The sequence below is a fragment of the Onychomys torridus genome, chromosome 14 (genome assembly GCF_903995425.1).
Source record: "Onychomys torridus chromosome 14, mOncTor1.1, whole genome shotgun sequence".
NCBI classification, from domain to species: Eukaryota; Metazoa; Chordata; class Mammalia; order Rodentia; family Cricetidae; genus Onychomys; species Onychomys torridus.
In genome coordinates this window covers 702,986-727,731 of record NC_050456.1, presented here as the reverse complement: position 1 = coordinate 727,731, position 24,746 = coordinate 702,986, and the positions used below count along the sequence as shown (strand labels likewise).

Sequence of the window (24,746 nt, the reverse complement as noted above, 5' to 3'; positions counted from 1 at the left end):
ATAGAAACACTTGACAACCATGGTCTTTATTACAGTTTAAAGCTTTGCAATTAAACCCAATTAAAAAGCATTTTAGACAAAGAGTTGTGGTTTTGCATTTTTTTATGATAATCACCAATTTTGAATAGCATAAGCACAGAATTTGAATCACCAGGAAGTGAGATCTCTGTATACCTTTGACAGAGTACAATAGTATGTGGTAAAGATAATGCATGCAAGAGTACAATCAAAAAAGTACAAATGAAGTTGCAGAGAACAAAAGCAGGTGGGAATCCAGAGCAAGGCTGGCTTAAATAAAAAAAAAAAAAAAAGCATTTATCTTTGATTAACACAGAAGTAAAGGATGGATAAATGACTGAGGAAATACATATGTTGCTAGGTAAAGATATAGAAAGTACCAATACGCTGGCATATACTTGTTTGTACTCACAGCACTCGCGAAGTACTGGCACAGGTTCAAAGCCAGCTTGATCTACATTATAAGACAGCCAGAGCTACCTGGTGTGTCAAAACAGAACAAATAAACAACAATAAAAATGCCTAAGAATTTGGGATGCAGAATTTATTCCATTAAAAAAACAATATGGTGCTGATCTATACTAAGGGTCACCACATTAAAGCCTGTGAGCAAAGCTAAACTCTTAGATCTAAGAATGTTTTTGTTGTTAACATTTACCTAGCTATTTGTAATGTATTTGATCCAATGTACCACCCATGAGGGCTCCTCTAATTCCTTCCCTATCCCCCTACCACTTTCCCCTCCTAATTTAATGTGCTTTGTTTTTAAGTCCACCGAGACCACTTAATGCACTCTATAGATGCGTGTGTGTAGGATCATTTAACAGAGCATGATGCTGCTTCCCTGAAGAAACTGTCCCTCCCCAGACAGCGGCCAACAGCTCCTCAGTTAAGAGTGGGACTTCATGAGCCTCTTCCCTCCCACACAGGGACTCTAACTGATCTGATCTTACACAGTTCTGTAGATGTAGTCGCAAATGCTGTGCAATGGCCCTGTTGTGTCCAGCAAATACTACTACTCTGTATTCTTTTATTTTTAAATGACCTCAAAAAAAGACAATATGATACATCTATATAGGACCCACTAAATCAAAACAATTTGGGGGGTTATGTCTGTTTGTTTTGTTTTCTTTGAGACAGGATTTCTCTGTGTAACCACCCTGGCTGTACTGGAACTTGCTTTGTAGACCAGGCTGGCCTCAAACTCACAAAGATTGGCCTGCCTCTGCCTCTGGAATACTGGGATTAAAGGTGTGCACCACCACCACCCAGATCAAAATGATTTATATTGGCCTTTTAGAGAAGAAGTTTGCTAAGCTCATGTACGTAATACATTACCTATTAGGAAGAATAAATTACTCCAGTTAAAAGGAACAAACTTGAAAAGACATGGACCTACACAGATATGTGTGTGCTACCTTTTCTCCAGTCAGGAGATCTTTTCTTCTAACAATGGGGTAGTAGAGGAATAAGAATATTCATAGTCAAAAATTGCTCAGGAACTCATAGCAGCTGTGGTTACCTGCACAAAATTGAGCCAGTCAACCTTCCAGCATGGGTGAAGGAGAGACACACAAGCAGTTATACAGCAGTTTCTGCCCAGGATAAAACTTTCCACCTTGGACGGAAACTTAAGCCAGGTTGTAAACAGAAAGTGGAAAAAAGAGGTTATTTTAGGAAAGAATGTTTATAAGGAGGTAAAACAACAGAATGTCATAGGGCAGTAGTTCTCAACCCTCCTAACACTGTGACCCTTTAATACAGTTCTCCATGTTGTGAAGACCCCTAACAATGAAATTATTTCATTGCTACTTCATAACTGTAATTTTGCTACTGTTATGAATTGTAAGGTAAATATTTGAAATGCAGGATACCTAATACGTGACCCACAAGGTGTGAACCACTCTTCTAGGGGGAGGCAAAATTTCATGCTGCAGGAAACTCCATTAGGACAGGAAGCAAACAACGCAAAATTGCTTCAGGAAGTTCCTGAAACAGATTCACTAAAACCTTCCTTCCCAAAGAGTGTATAAGCAATGAAGACTGCTTAGATGATCTCAGATGAGCCAAGATGTAAAGACTCAGACAAGCCCAGCTGCCTAGAAGAAACAAAGATTAGCTGAGCTCCTAGAAGAAGCTCACATCAATTGAGACACCTGGCTGTGAAGTATGCTCCAGATTTCCAGCTTTTGTGAACTGTCACTCATATTGGGGTGGGCTTTCATGATGCAGCTATTTTTGAATTATTTCACTTCTGTATGTAACCCCAGTCCTATAAGAAACTCCAATAAAATTCATTGGTTCACCAAGTTGGACTTCGGTGGCCTCCATATTGTGGTCTGTCATAGGCTCCCTTTCTGGGGTGAGTAGACACAGATATGTTTTATCTCCCCAGGAAATGTCTATCACACAACACAAACACAAACCTCTAACTAAGGAACTATTAACAGTTGATGGCTGCTAGGGAAGAAACAGTTCTCTTTAGAGATGTGAACCCTGGTAGGTTGACCATGCTCCAGTGCGTGGTCCCATATCCATTTGCATATAGGAAGCACCAATTTGGACTTGGTGGTGTGCTGACTAGTTTTATGCCAACTTGACTGACACAGGCTAGAGTCATCTGAAAGGAGGGAGACTCAATTGAGAAAATGCCTCCATAAGACCTGGCGAGAGGCTATTTCCAAAGTGATTGATGGGGAAGGGCCCAGCCCATTGTGGGTGACATCATCCCTTGGCTAGTGGTCCTGGGTTCTATGAGAAAGCAGGTTGAGAAAACCACGATGAACAAGCCAGCAAGCAGACCTCCTCCATGGCCTCTGTATGTTTGGCAGCAAGCTGGATAATTATGTCATAAAGCTCAGTTCATTGTCGGGTGTCGTGGTGCATACCGGGGATGCAAGCACTTTGGAGGTAAGTAAGAGAAACCTCCAGGTTTCTGCCCTGTTTGAGTTCCTGTCCTGATTTCCTTCAGTGATGAACAGGGATATGGAATTGTAAACCAACTAAACACTTCCTCCCCAAGTTGCTTTGGTCATGGTATTTCATCACAGCAATAGGAACTCTAAAACATGGGTTATTTTGTAAAAATAGCATGAAGTTTGGGGATGTGGAGGGAAGACCAGGAGATGTTCAATGAAGGAAAATTAAAAATACAGGGAAAGAAGTCAGGTGGTGGTGGTGGTGGTGGTGGTGGTGGTGGTGGTGGCGGTGGCGGTGCACGCCTCTAATCCCAGAACTCCTGAGGCAGAGGCAGGTGGATCTTTGTGAGTTCGAGGCCAGCCTGGTCTACAGAGCGAGATCCAGGAAAGGCGCAAAGCTACACAGAGAAACCTCTCTGGGGAGGAGGCGGGGAGAACTACACTTTAATAATAAGGTTAAAATAAATAAGGAAATAATAATAAAAATAAAAAATAGTAAAGCAAAACTAATTTTGGTAAAGGTCCCTCTAGAGCTGACTCTCATGTTACTTAAACACAATCATGAAAAGAGCGAGCTTGGTCCACAATATTAGGACTGACAAAGTATAACATTCCAAAAAAAAAGTATAACATTCAATACAAGAAGACAAAATTCTACTCATAGTATTCAAATACAAAAAACAATATTAATCTAAACATTATCAGAAATACCAACATGCAAAAAGATGAAATAATTAGGAGAAAGAAATTAAATCATATATTACAATTAGTTCATAAAGAAAACTATACATGAACTATAAAATCCTTATCAAGGATTAAGGAAAAGGCTCAGTGAGTAAAGTGCTTTCCATTAAAGCATGAGGAACCAAGTTTGGAATCCCAGACTCACATAAAAACCAGGCATGGTGGCAATTATCTGTAATTCCAGCACTAGGGAGGCAGAGACAGTTGGATCCCTGGAGCTCAGTGGCCATCCAGCCTAGCCAAATCAGTGAGTTCTAGGTTCAAGGAGATCCTCCCTCAAAAAGTTAGGTAGAGAGAGGGGCTGGAGAGACGCTCAAAAGTGAAGAGCACTTGCTGTTTTTGCTGAGGACTCAGGTTCAGTTCCCAGCACTCCCTTGGCAACTCACAACTGCCTGCAACTCATTCTAGGAGAGCTGATGTCCTTGTCTGGCCTCTATGGGTACTACACATACAGTACACATATATACAAGCAGGCAAAACATGTATAGACATAAAAAAAATCTTGAAAAGGCAGAGGAGACTGAAGAATTACACACACACACACACACACACACACACACAGAAAGAGAGAGAGGGGGGGGGGAGGGAGAGGGAGAGAGAGAGTGGATAAATTTCTTGGGCTGAAAAGTAAATATTTGAACTGAGTAATTAATACAAGACTTTTAGCATACATTAAACTCTGTAACACAGAAAATTCGTAAGTCCAGACCCAGAAGTAAAAGCACCTAAACTAATCTTCCCTTCCTCGGAAAAGAAAGGATCTGTGCTATGCAAGACAATACCAAGGGTTTGAAAAGTATTTGAAGACACAAAATATTTTTAATTTTATTTTTTAAAAAATCTAACATCAGCAGAACGGTGGTGGCGCATGTCTTTAATCCCAGCAGTCGGGAGGCAGAGGCAGGTGTATCTCTGAGTTTGAGGACAGCCTGGGCTACCAAGTCAGTTCTAGGAAAGGCACAAAGCTACACAGGGAAACCCTGTCTCGAAAAAACAAAAACAAAAACAAAAACAAAAACAAAATCTAACATCAGCAATAATAACCACATCAAAAGCAAATATCTAAGAATATCAATGATCCAAAGCCAGTAATGATGATAAACAGCAAAACACATCATACCAAACTAAAAAACAATGAAGCAAAACGAGCACTTGGACGGATCTAGAAGGAAAAGACAAAGTGCAATAAAAAGGAACAAAGAACAATGATACCACAAATATTGGAAACTAAACAACATTAAAGTAAAAGAGTCAGTATAGACCTTTATATCAAGCAAAAGATAATGAAAACCCAAGGAATACATTTCAGATAAAGTAGAATTTATTGCCAACAATCCTTTGCTATAAAAGAGTTACAGTAAATCTTTTAGAATGAAAGTAATACCCAAAGTAGTGTCTGCTATAAAAAAAAAGACATGAAAAGAGCCAGAAATTATAAATATCTATTTAATTATTTTAAAAGTTAAGCCAGACAGTGGTGGCAGACAACTTTAATTCTAGCACTTGGGGGGCAAAGACAGGAAGATATATGAGTTTGAGGACAGCATGGTGTACAGAGTGAGTTCTATAGGACAGCTAGGGTTACACAGAGAAACTCTGCCTTGACAAACCAACCAAACAACCAAACAAACAAAAAGTTAATATTTGTTTAAAAGATGACTGGTTGAGCAAAAATAGCAACATTTTGAAGTTCATAAAACAAAAGTAAAATAACCTGCATAAAAGATGGTATGAGTCAATAGATACTATATTGCAGTAAGGGTCTAATATTATATATGATACAGTGCAATTAGATGATGATAAGTTAAACATCTATATCATTAAATTTTGAAACAATTACCAAAGAAAACTAAAGGATATAGTTAGTGCTAATAGAGAATATAAAATGAAAAGCTGAAAGAATTACTTACTCCCCAAAAATGGAAGGAAAGTGGAAAAAAATAAAGATACATAGTGTTGTTAACAGAATAAAAAGAATACTAGTCTAATCATGTAAAAATTACATTAAATGTAACTGCTTTACATTCTAATTCATTCCAAAATCTGAACATATTTTAAAAAGGAAAAAGCCATTCATGTGTAGGAAAAAATACCTTAAAGGTACACAGTTTATACTTCAGAAGTATAAACAGAGACTCAGTATAGCTAGACCTTAAGGCACTGTCATCAACTGGCCTTTTACAGGCCAATATGGTGATATTTTATTTGTGCTGAAATGTGATTTTATTTGTAAGTTAATAAAGTTGCCTGGGGGTCAGAGCTAAAAGCAAGCCATTTAGCAGAAGTCTGGGGGTGGTAGCACATGCCCTTAATCCGACCACATGGCAGGCAGAGTCTCTGTGTGGTCAAGGACACAGACAAGTGGTGACCCAAACCTTTAATCTCAGTATGAACCACAGAGACCTGGATGTCTGTATAGACAGGCAGTGATGAGGAAATCATGTGGTTGAGTTTAAAGCCAATGAGAAGGTAGAACAGAAAGGCAAATAAAAAGACAGACACACAGGAGAAAGTCTCTCTCAGGGGAAGGACAGCAGCAATTAGAAAGCTAAAGGCTTCGCTAGTGCTCTGATCTTTTGGGCTTTTAACTCTGCATTTGGCTCTGTGTTTCTTATTTATTAAGACCATTTAGAATTTCATCTACAGGCCAATACAGAAAACACACTATGCTTAAAATTAATCACAGCAGAGCATGATGGAGCATGTGTTTAATCCCAGCACTCTAGCTTCTTCATTAGCTTTAATTCTTTTTTCCCTTAATATGTGCTTAATGCTACATTGCCTACTTCTCACAAATTTGGATTTTTTTTTAAAGATTTATTTCTTTATTATGTATACAGAGGAGGGCACCAGATCTCATTACAGATGGTTGTGAGCCACCATGTGGTTGCTAGGAATTGAACTCAGGACCTCTGGAAGAGCAGTAGGTGCTCTTAATCTCTGAGCCATCTCTCCAGCCCGGATGTTTTGTTGTTGTTTTTTATATCACCTGTTTCAGTTTGTTTTCTGATTTCTTTGCTATCATTGTCTAGTGTTGGCTATTTTGAAGATGTTTTTCAATTTCCAAGTAATAGATGATTTTTCAATTTTATTATTGTTTTCTAATTTAATTCCATTATAATCAAAGAGAATATTTTGGGCAATACCCATTTTCAAACACAAACATATATTTGCCAGAAGTGGTGGTCATGTCTTTAATCCCAGCATTCAGTAGGCAGAGGCAGGTGGATTTTTTATGAGTTCAAGGTCAGCCTGGTCTATAGAGTGAGTTCTATGAGAAAACACACTGAAATAAGTGATATAAAATAAAACAGACTAATTTGTGAGAAAGAGCTAATGTAGTATTAAGCACATACTAAGGGAAAAAGAATTAAGGTAATGAAAGAAGTTTTCACTAACAGAGGAAACATGAATGGTGCAGAAATTAATAAAATATAAACTGCCCATATTCAGAATGAAAGTATTAATAGCAGTACAGATATTAAAAACATTAAAATATAATGAGGAAATACTTAAAAGGGATATTGATAATATTAGCAACTCAAATAACATGACTGAATTATTGGAAAGGAAGAAGTCAAGCTCTCCCTATTTGCAGATGACATGGTAGTATATATGAGTGACCCCAAAAATTCAACCAAGGAACTAATACAGCTTATAAACACCTTCAGCAACATAGCAGGATACAAGATCAACTCAAAAAAGTCAGTAGCCCTCCTATATACAATAGACAAACAGGCTGAGAAGGAAATCAGAGATACATCACCCTTTACAATAGCCACAAATGATATAAAATACCTTGGGGTTACTCTAACTAAGCATGTGAAAAACCTATATGACAAGAACTTTAAGTCCCTGAAAAAAGAAATTGAAGATGTCAGAAAATGGAAAGAACTCCCATGCTCATGGATAGGCAGGATTAACATAGTAAAAATGGCGATCTGACCAAAAGCAATCTACAGATTCAACGCAATTCTCATCAAATTACCAACACAATTCTTCACAGACCTGGAAAGAATAATACTCAACTTCATATGGAAAAGCAAAAACCCAGGATAGCCAAAAGAATCCTGTACAATAAAACAACCTCTGAAGGCATCACGATCCCTGACCTCAAGCTCTACTATAGAGCTACTGTAATAAAAACAGCTTGGTACTGGCATAAAAATCAACATGTGAACCAATGGAATCGAATTGAAGACCCTGACATTAACCCGCACACCTATGAACATAAAATTTTTGACAAAGAAGCCAAAAATGTACAATGGAAAAAAGAAAGCATCTTCAACAAATGGTGCTGGCATAACTGGATGTCAATGTGTAGAAGGCTGCAAATAGATCTATATCTGTCACTATGCACAAAACTTAAGTACAAGTGGATCAAAGACCTCAACATAAACCCAGTTACTCTGAACCTGATAGAAGAGAAAGTAAGAAGTACTCTTGAACGCAATGGTACCAGAGATCACTGGATTGCCCAATGACAGAGAAATGGATAAGATCTACATAAATAACCTAGACAACAGTGGGAGTAATGAAGGGCAAGATTTGAAGGAAAGAAAGCTCAGGAGAGCAGGAGATCCCAGCTGGATCAAGAACAGAAAGGGAGAACGAGGAAGATAAATGAAGACCACATGATAACAGGAATAGGCAGAGTGCTTGAGAGGTCCCCAGAAATCCACAATGATATATCCTCTGTAGACTGCTGGCAATGGTTGAGAGAAAGCCTGATCTGACCTAGTCTGGTGATCAGATAGCCAAACACCCTAACAGTCGTCTTGGAACTCTCGTCCAATAACTGATGGAAGTGGATGCAGAGATCCTAGGCCAGGCCCCAGGTGTAGCTCCAGGTGTCCAACTGTCGTGAAAGAGGAGGGACTGGAAGAGCGTGAATTGCTGAATCCAAGATTGCACAAAGCACAGGGACAAATAGCCAAACAAATGGAAGCACATGAATTATGAACCAACAGCTGTGGAGCCCCCAGCTAGATCAGGCCCTCTGGATAAGTGAGACAATTGAATAGCTTGATCTGTTTGGGAGGCACCCAGTCTGTGGGACCAGGACCCGACCTTAGTGTATAAGCTGGCTGTTTGAAACCTTGGGCTTACACAGGGACACATGCTCAGCCTGGAAGGAGAGGACTGGACCTGCCTGTACTGAATCCACCAGGTTTAAATGAATCCCCAGGGGTGTCTTGTTCCTAGAGGACATGGGAATGGAGGGGAGGGGCTGGGGGGGAAGGTGGGGGCGGGAGGGGGGAGGACAGGGGAACCCATGGCTGATGTATAAAATTAAAACTAATAATAATGATAATAATAATAATAATAATAATAATAAATAAAACTCAATTTGTCAAGTTTTCCATGTTTATAGATTAAATGAGGAAAGTCAGAGTTTTCAACAAATGGAAAAGGTCATTCAAAACATGTAATATACATTTCTGATACAAGCCAAATACTCTTTAGAGTAATATCAAAAAAACAGAAATTCAGAATGATCCAACCTGACATCCATGAGACTGTAAAATACATGCTGTGAAAGATTAAAGACAATCTTTGTAAAGTTAGAGACAAAGTGTTGGTAGGTCAGAAGACTCCGCATAAGGATCTATGGATTCCATACAAACCCAAATGAAATCCCAGCAGGTTTTATTCCAGCTTCCAGACAGATGAAAAGAACTAGAAAAAACACAGCTCACATTTAAAACAGAAAGAAAAGCTCTCTACAGATACAACCTTTCTCAGAATTGTCAGACAGCAAAGGCTAGAGTACCTGTCAGCCCAGACTCTCAGAAAAGTCAGCTGGCTTGTGGGACACATTGGACAGGAACAACTGAGTACCCAGAAAAATCAAAAGCAAACCCCAGGAAGACTATTTAGGTAAATTTTTAAAAAAGATTTATTTATTTATTATATATACAGTGTTCTGTTTGCATGCATCCCTGCAAGCCAGAAGAGGGCGCCAGATCTCATTACAGATGGTTGTGAGCCACCATATGGGTGCTGGGAATTGAACTCAGGACTTCTGGAAGAACAGCCCGTGTTCTTAACATCTGAGCCATCTCTCCAGCCCTAGGTAACATTTTTATTGATTTACTAAAGGCTAAGTGAGTGTGTGCTAACAGGAAGATAAGAATCTGTGGAGAACACATATGCAAAAGCAATCAAACCCATCTGCAGGTCCTTCTTCACAGACTTCACTACATGGTCGCAAATAGCACAGGAAACACCAATGTCTAAGCTTAGGGAAGGAAAACATCAGGCACTGAGGGTACAATATGAAGCACATCTTGAACCCTTCCAGCAACTTTGAAGTGAGTGTAGGGATGTTTAAACCACTTGAAAAGGGTAACAACTCTGCCACTCTCTGAACAGAACTGAAAAACTCATAGATCTAAGAAAAGGAACAGGAGATGGGGGGAGGCGGGTGTGTAAGATGAGGGATGATCCTAGAGTCTGAAGGCTGAAAAACAGAATCCATGTTCACAAGTGAAAGCTAGTAGGAATACTGAAAACTCCCATTTCCAAAAATCACCACATAGCAACTGCCAGTCTACCATGTGGTTTTGTTGCTGTATCAAGTGTAATCATTGACCCAGGTAGAACTAGAAATTTGCAAACTGCAGGCTTTATATGCCAAACTGTCTTATTGGCAGCTGCAACTCGTTTTCATGGCTTAAAGTCCAAGGAAATGATTTAATCTGCCAGCCTTTTAAAGGGCAGGCCTGAAGATTAGGCTGGCAAGAGGCCAGGATTTAAAGAAAAAAAAAAAAAAAATCCAGACATTTTAAACCCTAAAAAGGCTAGTCTAAGCAAGTATTGGTTGGAGTCATGAAAGCTGGACGATAATATCCACTTCACAGTTGGGAGACACAATGACACTAAACAATGACATCAGCTTCAGCTTAGCCAAGAAAGAGGTCAATCAAGCCCAGCTGTTCATGGGAACTTACATGAATAGAGGGTTCCTTCACATGAGCCAGGGGCTGTTTTAGGTGGTAAACTGAGAAATGCTTTTGTTCCACCTGCCCTTCATATAAAACCAGAACTGACATTTAGGCCAGATCAGCTACGTCAGTGGACAAATTATTTTCATTTATGTATGAGGTCCAACTGGTCACTTCTACCTGAGAATCATGAAGCCCAAGTCAGCCTACTGCCAAACAGGGGCATCATGCCATAGAGCCATAAGGTATATCTGTGGGTCAGGTAGTTCATCTTAACAAAAGCTATCTATCAGTAGGCAACTGGCACATTTCAAAAGCCATGCACTTGAAGGGGTGTTATTCAATGGCAGAGCACCTGCCTATTGTGGCGGGAAAGCCTACTTCCATTTTTAGCACTGGAACAAACAGAACTATTGGAAAATAGTTCAAGTTTAGTGCTTTAGTGCTAAGAGTTACAAGCCAGTGTGACCAGCATAATGAAGTTATCTCAAATAAAGGGAGAGAGCTTTACAATTCATAGCTCAATGATACTTGCTTAGTATGTGTGAGATTCGATGTTCAATCCCTAGTACAGCATTAAAAATGTGAGAGGAGAAGGGAAGGGGAGGAGGAAGGAGAGTGGGGGAGGTGCACTTGGTAGCTGGGTCAGGCAGATGGCACTGCTGCACTGGGAAATAGACTGAGTTCTCCAGCAATGACAGCTTTTAACTAGCTGTGATTTCTTGTCTTTTTATTGGGTTTTTGTAAATTCCTCTTGACAAGTAGCAAACCACGACTGTGAGAGTCACCTTTAAAATCCGAAAGTATCCATACTATAGAAGACCACCAAAACCACAGCATTAAATTTTCATCTAGCATAGCTATCAGAATATCAGAATAACAGCAATGGGTAGGTCCAGAGGCCCCACCCTCACTTCAGCTTCTTAGAATGTGAGCAGTTGCTCCCTGCCTGCAAATCATAGAACAAAAAATTGAACAGACAAACAGAGTAACTATAGCCAGAGCCTCTAGGAAGCTACATTATTCTCTGGCCAGGGGTCTGAGGAGTGGGAGACTTTCAGGGAAAGCTGTGATGTGGGAAGGTTTTTCTTTCCTTATGGCTCCTCACACCATGTGGTACATACCCCCTCCTCTACCCCAACCTCCTACAAGAGTCAAATGTCTCTGCTTTGCCCCTGTGCCTCCACCTACATCTCTAGCCTACCTCAGTGCCTCTTCTTTGCTACCTACTGAGCTTTCCCCCATAAAACCTGTAGGACTCAACAGCCATCTCTGTTCTCAGCTACAAGAGTTCATTCTTTGCTCTTCAGGAGGCTCCTCTCACCTGGATTTTACGTAGGCAGCTGAGCACGGAGTAAAAGGAGAGAAGGGAACCTCAGAGTGAAGGCGCAAAGAACAGCTGTACCAGTACAAAACTTTTCTATCTACATCCAAATTCCATGGTGACTGCTCAACAAATGAATGTAAAATATCCAAGTCTACTCAGCTCTGTATCTTCACTGATGCCCCTTTTACTGTAGCTCTTGATTCACTGGTTACACCACACTGCCCTTTGTCCCCGCAGCTTGCTGTCTCACTCAGGAACTAACATTTTCCTTTCCTTTCCAGACTAGAGAATGAGCAACAACCAAAGCACCATTCTGGCAGCTTTGTTCATCTTTCACTGCTGAAAAACAATTTGTTAGCAAGTAGGGCAGTAGCTTTGAAGACTTATTCTCTTCAACCCCCCCTACCTTAAACAGTTAGATTTGCTCTGTACCTCATGAAATTTAGGCCACTAAAGGAATCCAAAAAAGCCCTGTCCTTTCTTGTAAAGGTAAAGCTTTGTGCTTTACCTTTGTCAATATTCATGTCCTTGAACCAAATATATCAAAAATTGTTAAGGTCTGGGATATTATTCATTCTGCTTATAAGCCACGATGCTAGTCTGCTACTGTTTCATAGATACAAACAGAAGGTATATGATACAAAAACTAGTTCAAGCACCATGTTGCTGACAATTCACCTTGTCCTACATGGCCCTCTATCAGAGGGCTCTGAGGTGATGCTCTATGTCATGTAGGAGTCTATCACAGCAAAACACCAATTGGAAATGGATCATTTTCAGAACAAGCAGAGCAAATCTATCCATCTGTTCTTTGTCTAGGGAGTCATTACTTCATCCCTCAAGGGAGAACAACCCTGGGAAAGAGACCAGATAAAGAACAGTCAGAGCCTGCATTCTTGTCAAATTCAGCAATAAGATTTCAGGGATGCTTGGGAATCATGACAGACTGCTGCCAAATATACTCCTATCCAATCTAAAATCAGAGATGCTGAGAAAATAAATAAATATGACATGTAGGTTTCTGGGAGAAGCAAACTTAATATCTCTGTGTATAGACATTATTGTCTATATAGAGAAAAGTCTATGTAATTTATTTCAAAAGCTCTAAGATTAACATATGAATTTAGTAAAGTTGTAGGATACAAGATTGTCTTAGTTAGGGTTTCTATTGCTATGAAGAGACACCATGACCATGGCAACTCTTATAAAAGGAAAACATTTACTTGGGGCTGGCTTGGAGTTCAGAGGTTCAGACCATTATCATCATGGTGGGAAGTATGGCGGCGGCAGCAGGCAGACATGGTGCTGGAGAAAGTGCCTACATCTGGATTGGCAAGCAACAGGAACACACAGAGAGATACTGGGCCTGGCTTGATCATTTGAAACCTCTCCCAGTGACACACTTCCTCCAACAAGGCCACACCTCCTAATAGTGTCTCTCCTTATGAACCTATAAGGGGCCATTTTCATTCACACCACCACAAAGATCAATAAACAAAAAATGACTGCTATCATATACCCTAGCAACAAGAAATGGGAACTTTTTAAACTAAGTATTGCTTTGATAACATTAAAAATATTATAATAATGTACAAATCTAACAAAATATGTACAGGATATATAAGAACTTAGAAAATGATAAAAAATAAACCACAAATGAACACATAAAAAAAAAAACACAGACACTATACTCATAACATTAATGATTCAATACTCCTATCAATTCAATTTTTTCTAAGTTTAAAAAACAAATTCTCTGTAGCAAAAATCCAAATACTAGTGACTTTATTAAGGTAATATCCCTAATCAGATACAAGAAAACAGCATCAACTGGACATATATCCATAAATGCAACTAACACAAGGTTACTGGGAAATGTTTATAATGAATCCCTTTATTCAATGACCCAAGGAGGACAATGCATGTTCCTGAACCTGGAGCAGAATGATAGCCTACAAGAGAATTTCCCACCCTCCAACTTTAGACACAAAGAATAGGAGCTTTCTGACAGCCTCAATCATATAACATCTGGATCATAAGCAACCATTCAGCTTTGTCACTCAACAGAACGTAAGAATTCAAACAGCACAGAAAACAAAAGCTGACATAGTTTTGTTAAATATATAATCCAGCTGATCAAACTGACTTAGCCTCAAGATAGGAATGAATTTGATACTGTATCTTAAAGTAGACAAATTATGCAAAGAAAAGAAAGCAACAGAAAAGAAAAACCAATGGGGAACAACAAGCACCTGTCTGTATAACTGGTTAAAATCATCAGTAGGGCTGGAGAGATGGCACAGCATTAAGCATAGGTGTTGCTGTACAGAGAACCCAGGCTCATTCCTGGCCATCTCCATGGCAGCTAACAACTGTCTATAACTCCTGTCCCAGGAAATTCAACATCCTCTGGCTTCTGTGGGCTGCACACATATTGCATATAGAAACACAGGCAGACAAAACTTCCATACACACAGAAACTAATAAATTTTTAAAAATATAATAGTCGCCAACAAAACCTATGTAGATGGGTTCTGATGTAGCCCAGGCTGGTCTCAAATTTATCACGTCACTAAGTAATGGAGGCTAGTCTTGATTATCCGGGAGCTAGCTACCTCCCAGGTCAGGAATTACTGGCATGCAGGACCTAAACCCCATATTTAAAAGATACAAAGAGGTATGTATGGTAGTTTTTAATTATTCTTACAGATAATAAATCATAATATTCTTACTGCCCTGGCTATTTCTTCCTAGATTGAGGTCTCAGAGAATGGTCTGTTTCTATTTTGTTGACAAAGTATTTGTTGTGTAGGAATTAAAGCTGACAAGCCAAACTGGCTTTACATAGAAAACTCCACTCTTCCCTGAGCTCCAGTATCAGAAACAGAATTAACAATGTTAAGTATTCTGTGAAAAAGCACTCTTTCTGAAACAATACAGCTTCAGGAGTGATTTTCTGTGGTTAGAAAATACATATATACAGATATTTTTCCCAAATACTTTCAGATATGGCTAATTAAAATATTTCACTAATTTTTTTACTTACAGACTCATCAGAAGTATAGTATCAGGGCTAACGACAAACTTTTAGGAATTAAGAGCTATACAATAAAAATATTTATAACTAAAAGGGAAAAATATAACTTCTGAAAGACAATTTTGAGCTGTATTTGGAGGTTAGATTCACATATGCTGCTCAATTATTAGGACAGCCAAATTGTATTCCCAGTTTATAAGGTTAAAAAAAATAAACTGTGAAATTACTTGATAACATAAAATTTTATTTAAATTACCAGCTGTTGCAGGTTGCACTGGGTGAGCTAGCTGAGGCAGTGCAGGGGAGCTGGCCCAGATAGTAATAATGAGGGAAAGCTGGAGGGCTGACCAACTCAGCTACAACCTAGAACCAGGGCTAAGAGTTAGCCCACAGCAACACTCACTGAATCTATGAACTGTTGGAGCATGTGAAGGGGATGAACCTTCACATTCAAAACAGCAGGATTTCCATGACACAGGACAGCAACAGGATGTCCAAGAGGTGCCCCAGTGAGAGCCCATTATCCCTGGTGTAGCAGTGGCCAGAGGCCTCCAGCCAGACCAAAGAATGCCATGTGGCAATGAACAGTTGCCAGTAAAGATGAATGGACTAAAGGGTAAACTGTGTGATTCAATGGGCCACACTGCAGCTTCCATGGCAAGATTCTTTTTGTTGTTTTGTTTTGCTTCTTTGTTTTGTTTGGTTTTGGGGTTTTCTTTTAAATTTGGTTTTGTCTTGGCGGGGAGGGGGGGTGGGGGGGAGGATTCCAGAGGGCAGGTGGCATCATGTGAAAACCACACAAAGAAACAATAAAAGATTTTTTTTTTTTTAAAAAAAAGGAAAAAGAAACTTTTACCTATTAAAAAACAACAACAAATCACCAGCTGTAGCATTTTTCAAAATTAGTATCTTATATGAATACTTGTATTAAGTGCACAAGTGTGAGGGGAAAAAAAGCCTGTTCCCATGGAAACAAGAATCTTCACAAATTCTAAAATATGTAATTTGATATGCAACTTTTCATAAAAATAATCTGAATTTTTATTTCTTCAGACAGGGTTTCTCTGTGTATTCCTGGCTGCCCTGGAACTCACTCTGTAGACCAGGCTGGCCTCAAACTCCGATACCCAACCTGCCTTTGCCTCTGAGTTCTGGGATTAAAGGTATATTCCATCACATCCAGCCTTTTAATCCGATTCTTAATCTAATGTGTATTATTACTATTATTAGTTTCTTTGTTAAAACTAGAGGATTTTAAATTACCTTGTGAAAAATTTTAGTAACATTCAAGTACCAAGTCAATTTGTGGCTTTAATAATGCAAAAAAAAATTAGATTAAGTATTATATTTTAAAAACTGTTATTTGTGGATTCTCATGTATCTTTAATCAAAATTCAGTTGTACAAGGAAGGTACTGAAATGTCCAAGGTTGAGCTTTTTTTTTTTTTTTTTTTTGCTACCATTACTACTTACAGAAAATTCAGATTTTGTTTCTCAAAATAATCTGACTATAATTTAGAAAAGTTTTAGCATTAAGAGAGTAGAGAATCACAGAAATATCCTTCAACAACAACAAAAACCAAAGCTATACTGTCATTTGAACTGGAGAGTGAACTTAGGTCAGCCAGTGTTAAGTGGACATACTTTTCTAATTCCAACGAGTCAGGCCCATAGCTTGAGCAGCAGGCTCACAAGGCTCCCTATCTGACTGGAACAACATAGCCAGCCACACATTGGCAAGTCCACACTTTCTCTTCCCCTTTGTTTCTTCTACTTAATCAGGACATTTTGATAATAAACCTAAGCAAACAATTAACTCTCTGACAGGAAAACACTATATAGATTTTTTATTATGTTAATAATTTTCATATTCCAATCGTAATTCTCAGCTGATGCTAACATGTTCCCTCTGACTTCAGTTTTTAGTTTAAAATAACATTTTTTTTTATCATCTGTCTTTAACATATCTGGCACTCTAGCAAGATCTTTTCCATAACTTTGAAAATGCATGAATAATAAATAGCACAACATTTTCATTTTTAGCATCACCAAAACCTTCGACACAAAGCTATGCAGAAATTTTTCAAAATTCACAATAAAACGTACATGTTACTTTCAATTTCTAAAGAAATGCCATTCAAACCTTATGTACTTTTCAGCTACTCCCCAATAAAACTTGAACACTGCCCATAAAAGATCATAAAAATGCATTTTCCTTTTCAAAATTGTAAAAGACAAATATAAATACGACAAATTTTTCACCCCTATTCTCACCCCTTAGAGCTGAGGACAGACCTTAAACACTCTACCACTGAGCTAAATCCCAAACCCACCCCCGCCCCCACCCCCACTCTTTTTTTTTTGTTTTGTTTTTTGTTTTTCAAGACAGGGTTTCTCCATATATCTGCCCTGGAATTCTCTTTGAAGACCAGTTGGCCTTGAACTCACAGAGATCTGCAGTCTCTGCCTCCCTGAGTGCCACCATACCCAGCTAAAGACTTTAACAACAAATTTTTTAAAAAAAATTAGGACACAAAATTTTGAAAACTCAAGACTATTTCTAAAATATTGAAAATAGGTTATGATTAATATTCTAATAGTGCAGCCATCAGCAATGTATTCCTCTTTGGATCAGTGGGTAATGTCACTCACTGCCAAGCCTGACAACCTGAGTTCCATCCCCAGAACCCATGTGATGGAAGGAAAGAACCAATTCCTGAGAGGTGTCCTCTGACCATGACATGTGCACCATGGAACATGTACACACACACACACACACACACACACAAAAAAAAAAAAAAAAAAAAAAAAACACACACACACCCACACACACACATATAATTTTAAAAAGAATCTAATCACTAGATATATTTCAACCTAAAAAGGTAAGTATCCTCATTAACATGAATAGTAATGTATTTAAAAGTACCCACAAATCATAGAAATTTAATTTTAAGTTAATGTATTTTGTTTTTATACATTCTTTTGTTTGTTTTTACATCTTTAAATAGTTTAGCTTTATAGCCTATGAGAGCACACACCTTTTCCTTTACCGCATATATTTACCAGCAGTATTAGCATTCACCATATACAATATTTAAGAAAGATGCCCATTTCAAAAATAGAAATAGCCCAGTGAGATCAAATATTAACAGCAAATAGTCAGTACACATAAAAATATCAGCACAGGTGAGGACTGAGATTAACTATTCCCAAAACTAAAACAAAATTACTCATATTTATGCTCTACCACCATGCAAGCAATGGAATATTTACAAATGTTTTATGGTATAAACACCTTATGTCAATGTGGCTAATAATATGAACAAATGAATAAAATTAAGGAATATCTGAGTGAATGAATATTTAAGATAAGATGACATTTAATACCATGAGATGGCCATAATTTGGAATACAAAGATTATTTGAATACAAATAAATTAACTGAAATCAAACCTGGGCTTTCTATCTGTAGAACAAAGAACCTCAACCCAAAGCACACACAGCTATTGAAATAGTCAAATCCAGTTATCCAGACTTAAAAATGTATTACTTTTACTATGTAAACCCTCCCCCTCCCCGCACGCGCGTGTGTGTGTGCGCGCGCACACACACACACACACACACACACACACACACACACAATTTTCTTAGTGTTTAGCATTGGGGAATCAATGAGCCAGAACAAAATACACATCTTTAAAAGACTAATTTACTCATATTCCACTTAAGAGCAACAAACAACCACTTAAAAACTTAGCCTTTTAAAACAGCATCCTTATATAAAGCAGTGGGGGGGGGGGGGGCGTCCATACATATGAAGCAGTTTCAGCCAATACAACTGGCCAATCAAAATTAGTGAATACACTGCATCCCTCTGCAGTGGAGAGAGGCGACAAGGTAGGCTGTCACTCTGCAAAAGCTGCTCAGAGCAGGCTTCCCTCTGAAAAGGCAGAGCCGTTCCTTTTCAGAAAGACTGGATCTAACCCGCTGCCTCTGGAGACAAGAAGCCTTCAGTATGCTAAATTACTTTCATTACGTATTTTCAAATGCTTATTGACTCCACTGTAGGAAGAGTGAGAGGCTGCGCACGGTCCATACATTAGCAGGACTGCTCAAACAATGGCACAATACAGACACATTTTCATTAAGGTCATTCTGAAGAGATTTTTATGACCCTCTTCCCTGAGCCCTCTACTAACAAACGAACAAAACGAAACAATCAAAATTGGAAATGCTTCAGCTACATCAAGAACTGGTCAAATCTTTAACAGAGGTAAGATGTGTTCCTTATTGTAGTAGACAGCTGCTTTTGAAACAGCAGAGTGGGGTGAAATTACTTTGGAATTTTTAGCCTAATATTTTAAGTTTGCTTGTTTTCCTCTACTTATTGGTAAATATGGAATTTTTGAATTTACTTCTTTTTAAATTTTACTTCTATTTCAAATGTAATTTTCTGAGTGCACTGTTAAATCAAAAACTACTCTGGTCTCTATAATTTACTCCAAAGACATCAGCTCTTAAGTCATTTCTGGTATACCAAATATTTTTAATGTTACTAGTATAAACATTTTTCAAGTGCTAAAAAAATGTTTATATTTCTTATAAAAAACCAGTTTACTATTTAGCTGTTTTATGTTAAGATTGTGACCAGGCATGCTCACTGAAAATTATTAATTTGCACTTAAGACTTTTTTACTACCGTTTACATTTCACCCACATGAGCATATCATCAAAAGAAATTGATAGTGTCTTATCACAGAATCTGTTTTAGTGAGTTAAAGTTCAAGCCATGTGTTAATAATTAATCAAGGTACAATATTTCCCAGCACGCAGGCAATGTTAAATTTATTACCAGGGGTAATGGCAATATGTTTAGTAAATAATAACTGTTCATAATCTCTAAACATTCAAGTTAGCTTCTAAAAGAGAAACGAAATTAGTTTAAAATTTCAGTCTTTCTCATGGTTATATTTCAATGCTAACTCTGCTGCTAAATAAGGTGATATATGCCATTTTATGAAAAGGGATTAATATGAAGAAACTTCATTTTATGACTATAGCTATGCCTATAGCAATACACTTTGCTTATTTTTAGAGCAAATGCTACATGGTTTTAATTCTTTAACTAAAGTATTATGTTATTAGTTCAAAATTATTAGGAATCCTATTCTTTAATTATTTTCACCTTTTTCACAAGGGCCTACAACTAACTCAGTATAGACAACTGATGATATGAAGAACGCAACTGCCTGAGAAGCTCCCTAGCTCTCTGAATCACAAACTGCTAGATATTCTTGCAATGCATGACTTTAAGAAACTAAGGAGTTAAAGCCTCTGATTAGCTCTGCTGGAATGTAACAAGCTGACAGCATCCCAAGAAGATGCTACATAGAATAACCACAAAAAGAAAAAATAGAGCTGTAAAAAGCCTGCAGATCATCGGGTGAGTGTTTTTAAAGGAAGATCTAACACTTTAACACAGCAGAGTTAAGGACACCATTGATTCTATAAGAAACAGTGAAGCAAAAACTTCAAAAAGGAAAATGGCATGATAGACCAGCAAGCAAAATGAAGCATTAGCAGACATTTTCTGTACTATTCAGATCAATTGATATGACTAAGTTTTCCATCTGAGCTTTATAACCAATTATGTATCCTCTTCTAATGAGAAATAACCAAATTAAATAGCAGATGGTTTTTATCAAAAGAGCATGTACTGGATTTACAATATAAAGCAAATTATGTGATCAAGAAATCATTTCAAAATAATGAGAACTGCTGCAGAAACAGACTGCAAACAAATGGATATCTAAATGCATCTTAGAAGCTAGAGACATGTTTCTTTTTTTCTGTTTTCACATATTCTGGAAAACAAAGAGACACAATCTTACATTCCTTCAAAAAGGAAGTGCAATTTCTATCATCTGATGAAGTTTCATTTGCCCATGTCTTTCTGAAAGAAGAAGAAAAAAAAAAAACCATGAAAATTATGTGCTGTTCTTCAGAAACCCATCAGCCAACTAAATCCCACAATTTGTACAGCTAACGTACTCAAATAGCAAAAGAATAAATTCCTACAAGACATGAAATAAAACACAACTACTGCACTGTTGTCAGGAAAAAAAATCGTGTCAAAACTGTCAATGACATCATGTATCAATTTGTGGAAAACTACCATGGTGAGCCAAAAGGCCCATAAGGCCACCGCAAACAGGTAGGCCAGAAGATGCATGCACCCCCATGGGAGAAAATAAATGGGTTTTCTTTCTTTGCTGCCTTACTTGACATGTCTGCTTTACTAATTATAAATGTGATGTGCCAAAACAAAGACCTGATGTTCAGTTCAGAAAATTTGGCACTCCTAAAATTTGCTATTTTTATAGGATTTCAGTAAGCTAAGCCATTTTATATGAGTAAATATGTGTCTAGTAATACCCATCCTGACTCAAATAATGTTGTCATATGTTTCCAAAATAGTACCCTAAAATAACATGCATAAAGTTGTCAAAGGTAACGTGAATTGAAATGTCATTAAGAATTTTAAAGTTATTACTTTTTATACTTCAGGTTGGAATATTTTGAAGTTCAAATGCAATACCTGAAATGTGAAATATACTTGGATATATAAATTCATCTTTTAAGCTGAATTTTAATTTTAAGCTGCTCACTGTAGACATTCTAGGCCAGAAAAATCAGATTATAATTTTTATAAATGACTCTAAACTCTTAAAATATTTATTCACATGAATTAGCCAAAATGTTCATTTCAGACTTTTTCTTCAAAATTATTCACTGGCTGATTGTGAACAAAACATCTTGCAGGTAAAGTGAAAGTTAAAAGTTTCCTCAAAAATGGATGTGAGAATATTCTTTTGAATTTCATTTTTACCTCACAAATTAATCAAAGTAACTGGATACATTAATAAAATCATTTCAAAAACATCTACTTCTTAATACATATCAAATTTCAATTTCCTCTTTCTACAGCACAAGAGGATGTGGTTACAAAATATATCAGTCTTAGGAATACTTTTTATTATGCTTGTGGTTTTTTTACTTTTGCATACTGTCTTTTTTTCTCCAAATTTTTGTAAGTCTATTGTAAAAATGTAGTGGGCATATTTACATGATATACAAAATTCCCATCATTTGTCTCTTTCTTTGGGAAATAACCTCATTGTCCACATTGTTGACTTCTCAGAAACTCAACTAGAGTTGGTATGGTAGTGGAGTGATAGAGATGAATTAGCACTGTGTGCTGTTACCTTTCAAATGAACACTTGTCCCCTTCATTTGAAATCTCACAGGAATAATTATGACTACACTAATCATGCTAGAGCATATTAAAATAGCATTTACCTTTCATCCACTCACAATACTGTTTAAATGAAATCTTAAACCACTAGACCAAATTAGTTTTACACACTAAGTAGTCTTCTTTTTCAGAAGCATACTTTCTCTAAAAATAAACACCTCAGTTATTTCCAATGAAGTAAACCCTTGTAGTATAGATAGTAATTCTGCATTACAGAGGAACAATCCTCATATGGTTATTTCTTCAAAAAGGGAAAACAATTTCTCTTTACACCAAAAACAATGCAACCTTGATTATTTCCCAATTCTATATTTTGAATCAATAGTTTACAAAATAAAAAATTAAACTAAGGACATGATAAAAAGATATTTTGTTGTTTACAAAGAATACCATGTCTTATATGTCACTTAAATTGCCAAATATCAAATATTCTATTTCATTTTCTAGGGGAAACACAAACTGCTCCAAAAGAATGTGTTTTTCTCCTGTTCTGGAAATCAACATGCAGTCTGAATCAAACATTACAGTTCGAGATGACATGGATGACATCGACACCAATATGTACCAACCACTATCATACCCATTAAGCTTTCAAGTATCTCTCACTGGATTTCTCATGTTAGAAATTGTGTTGGGACTTGGCAGCAACCTTACTGTATTGGTACTTTACTGCATGAAATCCAACTTAATCAACTCGGTCAGTAACATTATCACAATGAATCTCCATGTACTTGATGTAATAATTTGCGTGGGATGTATTCCTCTAACTATAGTGATCCTTCTGCTCTCACTGGAGAGTAACACTGCACTCATCTGCTGTTTCCATGAAGCTTGTGTTTCCTTTGCAAGTGTTTCAACAGCAATCAACGTTTTTGCTATCACTCTGGACAGATACGACATCTCTGTGAAACCTGCAAACAGAATTCTGACAATGGGCAGAGCTGTAATGCTAATGACATCCATTTGGATTTTTTCTTTCTTCTCATTCCTGATTCCCTTCATTGAAGTAAATTTCTTCAGTCTTCAAAGTGGAAATCCATGGGAAAACAAGACATTGTTGTGTGTCAGTACAAGTGAGTACTACACTGAACTGGGGATGTATTACCACCTTCTAGTTCAGATCCCCATTTTCTTCTTCACAGTCATAGTGATGTTGATCACATACACCAAGATACTTCAGGCTCTTAACATCCGGATAGGCACCAGATTCACAACAGGGCAGAAGAAGAAAGCTCGGAAGAAAAAGACAATCTCTCTAACCACACATGAGACTAGAGATATGCCACACAGCAGTGGAGGGAGAAACGTCGTCTTTGGTGTGAGAACTTCAGTTTCTGTAATAATAGCCCTCCGGCGTGCTGTGAAACGCCACCGGGAACGACGAGAAAGGCAGAAAAGAGTCTTCAGAATGTCGTTATTGATTATTTCTACATTTCTTCTCTGTTGGACACCAATTTCTGTTTTAAATACCACCATTTTGTGTTTAGGCCCAAGTGACCTTTTAGTAAAATTAAGATTGTGTTTTCTAGTCATGGCTTATGGAACAACTATATTCCACCCTCTCTTGTATGCATTCACCAGACAAAAATTTCAAAAGGTCTTAAAAAGCAAAATGAAAAAACGAGTTGTTTCCATAGTTGAAGCTGATCCCATGCCTAATAATGCTGTAATACACAACTCATGGATAGATCCTAAAAGAAACAAAAAGGTTACCTATGAAGACAGTGAAATAAGAGAGAAATGTTTAGTACCTCAGGTTGTTACAGACTAGGGAGAAGTCTAAGTTTCACCAAATCTACATTCAGAAGAGTTTTAAATTTAAATTGTAAAAACTGATTACTGCCAAATGTAAGAGAAAAACATTCTCAGTATTGGTTATGTTGTAAATTTTTAATATGAATGTCAATTAGATTAGGTCATATATACTCAATTTCCTCATTATTAATGTATTTGTTGCATGGCAGTTTGTTAAAAGTAATCCATGTGTATATTCTGTCAATATTATGTCCATCAAAAGACACTCATGTAAGTCGTCATATTTTCTAAAGAATAAATACATAGCCTTAAAACAGTGTATAACTTTAAAATGTAACTGACACAGGTATCTATGTTTTTTAAGACAATGTATGAAGCCTATTATTTCTAAACCACGAACTAGATATATTTATATGAGAAATTGCATAATATTTAACAGAAAAATTATAGTCTCAAAACAATCATAGCAAGATTTTCTGTACCACTATGCTATATTTCTGGTGATGAACTTGTTACAATATTTTAACAACAAAATAATGAACTATATAGAAACCTTATTCTTTGTTATATATAGCCCTTATGTGGGAAACCACAGACTATATTAGTATTTTAAAGCCATGAACCAAGAATAAATAAACTCTGTACATAGACACAAAATTAGGGAAACTTCAAATTCAAGCTT

General features: G+C 37.3%; 2 protein-coding genes across 2 annotated transcripts in view; one reads left to right on the top strand and one right to left on the bottom strand.

Annotated features, from left to right (window-relative positions):
• The window catches only part of Cog5 (component of oligomeric golgi complex 5), a 332,454-nt gene that overhangs the window by 235,903 nt on the left and 71,805 nt on the right, over positions 1-24,746 (bottom strand). The gene's annotated exons all lie outside the window — the stretch shown is intronic.
• On the top strand, positions 18,836-24,724 carry Gpr22 (G protein-coupled receptor 22). The gene is made up of 3 exons (XM_036205398.1): positions 18,836-19,267; positions 20,192-21,208; positions 22,757-24,724. The coding sequence occupies exons 2-3, from the start codon at positions 21,138-21,140 to the stop codon at positions 24,078-24,080; spliced, it is 1,395 nt and encodes a 464-aa protein (XP_036061291.1). The 5' UTR covers positions 18,836-19,267; positions 20,192-21,137; the 3' UTR covers positions 24,081-24,724.

Bases quoted from the DNA above. Each gene is read 5' to 3' on its own strand.
- Gpr22 (XM_036205398.1), top strand. From the start codon at position 21,138: ATGACATCATGTATCAATTTGTGGAAAACTACCATGGTGAGCCAAAAG. The intron at 21,209-22,756 runs GTAGGCCAGAAG...TTCATTTTCTAG, and splicing joins CATAAGGCCACCGCAAACAG to GGGAAACACAAACTGCTCCA.